This window comes from Trichechus manatus, unplaced genomic scaffold (assembly GCF_000243295.1).
Source record: "Trichechus manatus latirostris isolate Lorelei unplaced genomic scaffold, TriManLat1.0 scaffold00045, whole genome shotgun sequence".
Lineage (NCBI taxonomy): Eukaryota > Metazoa > Chordata > Mammalia > Sirenia > Trichechidae > Trichechus > Trichechus manatus.
In genome coordinates, this window is record NW_004443981.1 from 3,491,874 (window position 1) to 3,501,060 (window position 9,187).

At 36.3% G+C, this 9,187-nt stretch overlaps 1 protein-coding gene across 6 annotated transcripts in view; it reads right to left on the minus strand.

Annotated features, from left to right (window-relative positions):
• Positions 1-1,575: 1,575 nt before the first annotated feature.
• RPS6KA5 (ribosomal protein S6 kinase A5) overlaps positions 1,576-9,187 on the minus strand; it is a 184,952-nt gene continuing 177,340 nt past the window's right edge. For 5 of the 6 annotated variants that reach the window (XM_023731699.1, XM_004376663.3, XM_023731700.1 and 2 more), the window contains 2 exons: positions 8,295-8,458; positions 1,576-6,868 (listed from right to left, as the gene is read on the minus strand). In XM_023731699.1, coding sequence (XP_023587467.1) covers positions 6,629-6,868; positions 8,295-8,458 — 404 coding nt within the window. In that variant the 3' untranslated portion in view covers positions 1,576-6,628. The remainder of the gene's footprint in view (positions 6,869-8,294; positions 8,459-9,187) is intronic. The other variant, XR_002824163.1, reaches the window with a different exon arrangement.

Consider the following 9,187-nt stretch of genomic DNA (forward strand, 5'->3'; position numbering starts at 1 on the left):
TTCAAGACAAATAAGTATACATGTCCACTACAAGATATGTACAAGAACGTTCATGCAGCTTTAGCAATAATAGCTAGGCATTATAAACAACCCAAATGTCCATAAACAGTAGAATGGATAAATAAATTGTGGTACACTCATGTGATGGAATACTTTACAGCAAGGAAAGTGAGCAAACCATTGTCATTGTTACGTGCAACATAGATGAACTTCACAGACATAATGCTGATCAAATGAAACCAGACACAAGACTACAGATGTAATTCCATTTATAGGAAAGTCAAGAACAGGCAAAGCTAATCTTTGGCGACAGAAGTCAGAATAGTGGTTATCTCTGAGTACTGACTGGGACCCTCATCTTGATTCTGGGTGATGGCTTCATGGGTGCATACACATGTAAAAATTCATCAACCCGTACACTTAAGATGTGTGCAATTTATATTTATACACCGTAATTTTTTTAAAAAAGATGTCACTACCTACATGTTGTCTTAGTGCTCCATTTGGACTGGTCTCTTTGGCCACAGAATGTTCATGGTCTGGGAAGAAGGCAGCAGGAAACGTTGAGGAGGAGGTGGGGGAAGACAGGAGAATATCAGTCCACAGGCCTGCTAGGAGAAAATAACCACCTTACAAAGCCTATATAGTCACTATGATTCGGAATCGACAGCGATGGGTTTGGTTTGGTGTAAAGCCTACATATACATGTTAAGTAAGCTCCTTTACCCACAGAGTAGAAAAATTTAAAAAAAAGACTTATCTAGATGGCCACTGGAATAGTATGTTTGTAAAGTAGCCTCCTCTATGTTCATACTGAATGTTTGTATCTCAGAGCTGTACAGCTATTCGTCTTCTCACAAAGCATCAGTATCTCCTTGTACCTAAATAATTTTCATCCCAACCTTTTCTATCAAGCCTTTCTCAGATCTTAATTACAATCTATAAATGTTAGTGAATACATGGATACACTGAGAATTAGTGAGTGAAATATTAGTAGAGGGATACATTAATGTCTATGCACACACAGTGGGAAAACAGAAAAACGATGCAAGAAAAAGCACGGTGTAAAAAGTACACCTACTTATGAGCATGAAACCAACTGCTGTACTTTGATGAGGATAACACAGATGGCAGTGGATCCGAATGGCATTTAATTGAGCTGAAGTTTGCATTATAGTTTCAGCTCTCCAGGGGAACAGAAGAAAAATAATTGTTTTTAATCTTCTGATCTTCCATTTTCTTCTAGTAAGACAAATCCTTATGTTTATGTAAAGTGGTGGAAAAATCCACAGTTACCGAGATTATTGTGCCTTACATGATTTTCAACAAGTTTTCAGTTCTGAACCTAAGGATACATACCATTTTAGATAGAAGTGTCCCAGCTATTAAAATGCCCATCTTTTAAAAATTCCTCTAAGTGTGTGTATATGTGGTTTCCTATTCTTCTTTTTTAAAATTCACATTTAGTTTTTAAAGGTAGTTTTCCAAATTTTAATACGCAAATTTTGTATGTGATATAGCTTGTATTTTCCCCTTCTTATTTATCAAAAGAACAAGAATTAACATATAAAAATATTTCTTTTTGTCAGTATTTATAATTGGAACAAATGGAGAGCACAATCGTACCTAAAATAAACCGTCACGAATAATACAATGTCTACACAGCAGCATGTCTTTACCGAGGATGCATGTCACAAAATCCATCCCAACAAAACACATTTTACATGACCAGCCTCTTACAAATTTAAAAATAAAACTGCATTTAAAAATGTCAAATGTTCCACAGTGCACCCTTACGGGTTTTTAAAACAAAACGAATAAGCGAAATAATGATTTTCCAATCTATCTATAAGCAGACATGCCAGAAAATAAAGCTGTAGTATTCTACTCACAACACTTAAATTTATTTTTCTAAGTTATGTCATTTCTTTATTTCTGTTTTCTTTTTAATATGGGAAGACTTCAAAACATACATGAGAAGATAAAAACTGCTCAAATAGGGAGCAGCAAGAATGAAACTAGATGTTTTAGTGAAGAAACAAATTAGGCAAATTTTCATAAAACGTAACAAATTAAAAGTGTTATGCAACGGAAAAGATCGCGAAAACAACATAATGCTAAGTATTATCCCAGTTTCCAGCGCTCTGGAGAGCAACTGCTGTATTAAATACTAACTTGACCTAGCCGAAGCATTCAATTCCTTCTGATAACACTAACAGCATTTTAACTAAACAAAATGTTAAAAAATGTCCTTCCACCCACCCCGGTAGAAATACACCAGGAAAGTTAAGACTGATGAACAGCTACTAAGAGTCCTACCTTTTGACCCAAGTCTGCTTCAAAGTACACAATATCAGGCTTTTTACCATGTGATCAGGAGTTATAATAATAAAGAAATGGCTAGCAATAAACAGTACCTATTTTGCACTAATATGAAAAAGCCAAGGCAGATCTATTTGGGCGCCACTTTAGTTTCTTACTCCTCTTTAGTCTACCCATTGCCGTGGAACTGCCCCATAGGGTTTTCCAAGGAGTGGCTGGTGGATTCGAACTGTATAGACTTTTTGGTTAGCAGCTGTAGCTCTTAACCACTGTGCCACCAGGGCTCCCCTTCTTAGTCTAGTAGTAGAAAAATATAAATTACTGGTGCCTGCCTAATTCACAAATTCAGGAAATCGGTAATAGCCTTGGGCAAGGGAAGCATTTGGAATAGTAATCAACTACTTAATTTAAAAATATAATCAGGAGTTGGGCACAGAAAGAAAAGGGTTCAAACGAATATCTCAAAAGCTCAAATATAAGAAAAGCTGAAGATGAAGACTGCAATGAGACTAGTCAAATGTTCTTGAAATACACCTTTCTCCCCACATAAACAAAATCAAGTATCACCTCTTGAGGAGAGTATCTTTCCCGAAGGAAAACCACAATTCGGAGTGAAGTTACTTAACAAGACAGCAAATAAAACCTTTATGTTGCTGTAGCAGCTATTTTCTTGGGGTAGAGTTTACTTGAAATATTTATTTGATACATACTTCCTGTTATCTTATGATTATTTTGCAATTCTTTGAGTCTTAACAGTAACTCACGTTTAAATTCCAAATTACTTTAGAGGCCAGTAATATGCTCACTTTAGTGCCGGAACCTTTATCAAATGAAGAGGGACATTCATGTGCGGAATGTAATTAATTAAAGGTCACAGACTGGGGTGCTATGGTGTAAGACATCTGAGGAGCTAAAAATGATATCTGAGTGGCCAAAAAGTTATATAATTCTAAGATATTTCATTATGTTATAATAATTCATCTGTAAGACAATTATTTTGACAGTGTGTAAGTGACATAACAGAATTTACATTATTTACTTAGATATTAAAGATGACTAGAAGTCTGATCACATAAATACCCAAACTGTGTTTGTATTACTGGTCAGTGGGAGACCCTCCAAAGTAATCAGGTGGTCTAAGGCTCCAACAGGGCCAATAATTTAGACATTTTCACCATTTTGTGATACCCTATTCTTAATAAATATGACAATAACAGGTGTTCTAAACAGAGCAAGGTGAACAAGCAGACAAATTGTATGCCTTTATAAAGTATTTGAGTACATACTTAAAAAAATAAATGAGATACAAAAGGAATTTCTTTATTAAAAAAAGTAGTCACTGCTATCCTAGTAGCCTCCTTTAAAATACATTTATAGTTAAAATGTAGGCATTTATATATTTAGGAAATCAGCAGCAATCTTAAAAAAACAAAACAAACAGAAAAGGTGTTTTGTCCTGGGTGGACGCATCTGTGGCTCTAAGACAGAAGCATGTTGAAATTAACTCAGGATACTAATTTTCTGTTTCAGTGGTTTCTTATTTTACACAGATTTGGAAGAATTAATGAATTGCAAATGAGCTAATTTAACTTGGGAAGGAACTCATTCAGCCACAGGATCTGGCACAGTAATAGAAAGAAACAGGTCTTTCTTAATTTTTTTCCTGTATTCTCTTCCTTTTCTTGTTCTTCCCTCTCAGTTAGCCACAAAACATACTATACGAATCAGGATTTATGATAGTATGAAAACTACATACAATAAAATCAATAAGGGAAGAAGCGAAGGGGCAATTTGGCTCTACCCCTAAAATCAGCGTTATAAAGTGAATTTCAGGTATGCACTGGCTTTTCTTACATCTACTTTTATTTTACTCCTAATGCCAGAAAGTCCTGTCTTTCATTTAACAATTTTAAATGAAGTATTTTTTATTCTTTACTTTTGATGTGACTAAATGAAAGCTTAGTGAATTTTAAAATATAATTCACTGTACACTAACAGTCTGCAAACAACTTAACGACTGCAAACTTCGTAAGCACCAAATTCTGTCTTTCTGGTGTTTATAAGTAGGGTGAGGATGAGGATATTTGACTGATGACACCACTCTGAGCGGTGCTGAGGTTCTTCAGGGAGGCTCATCAGCTGATGGATTAGCCTTCTCTTTCCTTCCTCTTCTTGCTCTGCCTGCCCTTCTACCCACTTCATTGTCTGTCATGTCCCTCTGAAGAGGAGGCAAGGAAAAGAAATGAAAATGAAATTTATCAATTTCCAATCTACATAAGGAATCAATGACATCAATCACTAGGGTATGCTATTCGACTGTTTTTCTGGATCATTTTCTATTAGAGCAAGAGTGTCCCTTTGGTTTGTACTTTACAACTGGCATTTTCTACCAGTTTTAAAAGTCACTTAAAGAGCTGACACACTTCCCAACATATTCAACACAACTACAGATACACACAGACATTTTCTTGATTATTAAAAATCTGTGTCTGATGGAATCACATTCTGTGAAAGAGCTATAGTTTGGTAATAATTCACATAAGATTTCTCATCATTACTAAGAATGAGTGAAAGCTAGAAGTATAAAACTTTCATTGACTCAATGAGAATTATTGTAGCCTGGTGGGCCACTGAAAGTATAAAAAGTTATTCCCAATAACTGCTGTGGACAAAAATGTGAACAGGAATAATACAATATTTTGAAAATATTTTAATATTTGCTATTTTTGTTGCCTGTGCTATTAATATATACATTGATTTAGTAATAAATATTCTACTATTACATAGAGTGCAACTTTTTTAGTATTCATTAACTGGTTGAAATTAATGCTGCTATTACCTCAAGAAAGGAATAAATAAATATCATGCCCAAATTCCAAATGAATGCTCAAGAGGTTATCATTAACAAAAACTATAAAACAAACATGTTGGGCATTATCTTTTTAAGCATGATTCCTGTAAACATAGCAAAAATCACTTTCTCAGTCCTGACATTTCATGTGATGGCTTTAAAAGAAAATATAACATACATACCCTACTACATTTTTTTTTTTTTTTTGCATAGGGAATGAATTAATTTTATTTGAAAATGCAGCAATCTTTCAATGAAATGTCTTTATCACATAACACTAGTTTTCTGTATGAAGTCAGACCTTTTGAGCAATAAAAGTGCTCTGCGTAAGTTTATAAAATATGCTTTTCAGATTTAAAATTTAACAGAAAAATTTCAAAACAAGTCATAGTTATGATTCTAAAATATTATGTACATAAGATATGACTCCAGGAGGAAATGCCTCGCTGCAGCACAACACAGTGTACAAAGATGAAGCACAGTGTTCAGTATAATTTCCCTTTAGTTTTCCTCACATCAGTGCATAAGTGGCTAATGATTACGTTATACAACATGCCCTGTTCTACTTGTTGCATACCAAGCAGAAGAGGGATGTGAGGACTCATTTAAACTAGATAATGGGGAAAAAAATGGCTAAAATACAGTACATATGCTTTAAACAGTGCACTTTACAAACTAGCTTGCTTTATTCATACTCTTTTATAAAGTGCAATATTACTGAAAACAGAGAGACATGTACCTTAATATTCTGCAATAACCATTAAAACAAACTGCCAGGAAAGAGCAGTGCAAAATTAAAAACATATGCAGCTTAGCATGCATTTCATACGGACCCAAATATAGACTATGGGGCCTTAAGTTCTTATTTTTCTACTTTTTAGAAAAAGATTAATAATAGCAGGTTATCATCATATGTAACCATAAGAGAAAAACAATAAGTTAAAATCTTCCCTCAAGAAATAAGTATATGCCATACATAAAATTCATTACAGAATCTTTTTGAAAACAGTACGACCTTCTCTTCTGATAGATCACTGGTTCAAAGCGTGCAAATCTCTGGAAAAACCCACAATGTCCACAAAGCGAAGCAAAAGTTACCAGTACAGTAAAGTCAACTGCTGTTGGCAGACATCTGAAAAATCTGTGACTTATTTTGTAAGCAGCTCAAATCTAACTAGTCCCTAATTAAATTTATAGAAACCTTTGCTCTTTCAACAACGGTCCAGTTGGCATCATTCCAGATCTCTACATAGCGTGACGGCTGCTCTTTTCACAGTAACATTCTCTGTCCAGTGCTTTCGGACGAGGATAACCAAACAGGTTTTCCTGAAAAAATTCACCAAGAGGCAGATTCAAATGAGACCAACGCCACACATTTGTAAAAGCACAGAACATCGCCTCAGGCGTACGCTGAGGGAACTGTAAGGTGCAATGGATCATCAGTTACGTTCCTACTCAGTCTGAGAACTGGAAGAGGGTCTCTGGGTTACTGCTGTCAGTTGGATTGCTTGGCTGCAGCGTCTTTGTAGGTGTAGTTTTACCATGAGAATGGGAGGAAGAAGAATGAGAACTTTCGCTGGAGCTGCTGCGTGTCTCCGTACTGGTGCTAGTCTTTTTCATTTTCCTTCTTTTAGCCAAAGGGGCCTTATCGACATTCTGAAGGCAAAACCCCTCTCTCTTGTATTTGTTAAAGGCCTATGGGAGAAAAAAAAGTGAACACTTGTAAAAGTATTTAAGTCTTCTTGGCAGTTACAAGTTGTTATAGCAGAAGACAACTTTTGGTTGGCAACCATAGCTCCAGGTTGTTTTGGGAAGAAAGTTCTTAAAACCATTATATCCAAACCTCCTGGCAGGGTACAGAAGTTCACAGGAAAAGATTTCTGAAGGCTCTGTTTTAAATCAAACCAGCCAGGCAGCCCAGCAGTCATGGTTCTAATAAATCCTTTGAAGAAATCACCTGTATCCCAGTAAGAAACCATTGATTGACAGAAATTCCTGAAGAATATCAACAATCTAAACCCTCACTAGTTTCTCTGGTTCTGTGTTTAAGACTTAAAATTCTAATCACAAAGTATCAAAACAGAGCAGACCTGAGCCATTATGGGTCCCTGCTCTTCCTTTCCAATTAAATGTACTTTGAGGGTATCCTTGGCACTTAAAACGTATCAAGAAACTTAGCCCTACGAACCTCACCCTGGCTTCCTCCTCAGAGCGGCCTGCCTTTACTTTTCTCAGTCTCCAGCTTCGGCAACACTGCTGGTTGCTCCTTACAACCTTGCATCATTTGTCGCTGAGAAGATTTGGACCACCTGGTACAAGTTCTTGCAGTTACAGCTCTTCACACCTCACTATATCCTAGTTTATTAATTTTTTTAAAATCCATTTCTTCAGCTGAAGTAAAAGGAACAGTAATCTCCTCTCCTTTATCAAGATAATTCCTTCAGAGGGAATTTTACTTATCCGCAACTCATCTACTCCATATACTAATTATCTTAATTTATTTGCATCTGCTTGGCACAAATATGCATAATCTACAGTTATTCCTACATAGTCTCAATCACTCAAATATACAATCTATACTCAATACCAATTAACTTATGTCAACAGTGTCTCAAATTTGTTACTCAGTTATTCTCTGGATGTATACCATACTTCTCTGACCAGTCTGCAAACTTTCATTCTCCCTCACTGTCTCTAGAATACGTTATGCAGAGAACAGTTGTTGAACAATCGGATTTTCACATGTGCCTAAGTTCCTAATGTTTGTTTATGGTGTTTAAAGAGAAAGATTTAGCTTCTTTGAAAGAAACAAGTTCTATCATGCATGTTGTTTTCATTACGTGTTGAAAATTTTTAACTCTTCCAATATCAGACTATTTTCCCATTTCACAAACTCATTCTAAACATCAAGTAAGTATTTTGTGGGTCAGCAGTGACTCTGGTCCCCCAAGGACTTTCTGTTCATAATATAAAGCAATTCATAAAAACATACCTAAAATTAAAAGGACACATATTTCTTTAAATGAATTATTAAGAGTATGTCTCTGAAGTTAGAGAGTAAGAACATCTGGTTATGATTCCTTTTCAAATCGCTCTACAGGTCACAGCACAGGGGCCTTACGTGGAAGGTGGCTTTCACACAGGTGTGCACAGCAGCTCCTGAGGATCCTAGAATGTCTGGAGTCATCAGAGGATTAGAGGACAGCTGGCTGCCATCTTGAAGCCATTCATTGTATCTCAAGCCAGACATTTTAAGCCTTTTATTTGGATCGACTGTAAGAAGGCCTGCCAAAATAAACATTTTTAGTTTATGATTTGTTACTTAAAACACAGTTTAAACTCAACCTCAGACATAAAACTCAATTATGTTCACATGACGTGAAGGTTTATATAAGGCTTCAACCTTCTACAAAGGTGATTACATTTTCATATACATTTAAACTGTCAGTGAACACTGAATGCTAATGTTAAAGTCCACAATAACTTATTTCTAGGAGGCTGTGCGCTGACTTTCAACCAGGAGAAAATAACCACCCAAAACAGAGTCCCGCTGGTGACTTGGTAAGCTTCTAATGACAACAAGCTCCCAGATCGATTTTACTCATCTACCAAACATTGACTGAGCACCTTCTCCATGTCAGGAAGGTAGCGTAGTAACGTACCAGACATATGGGGATGGAGACTCGAAGAGGAGCTACTGGGAGAGACAGGCACCCAGTTACTGTAACATCAGGAGCCAAGTGTGGTAGCAAAATGAAAATGCAGTGTGTCAGTGGGCCCAGAAGCACCTGGAAGGCTTTCAGAAGTTGGGTCCTGCAGGGTGAGCAGAAGTTGGCTAGATGAAGAGGGGTGCTCCAGGGATTAAGAAGAGCACATGTCACTTCACCAAAGAAGACATTCAAATGGCCAACAGACACACGAGGAAATGCTCACCATCACTAGCCATTAGAGAAATGCAAATTAAAACCACAATGAGATACCATCTCACCCCGGCATTACTGGCACGAATCAAAA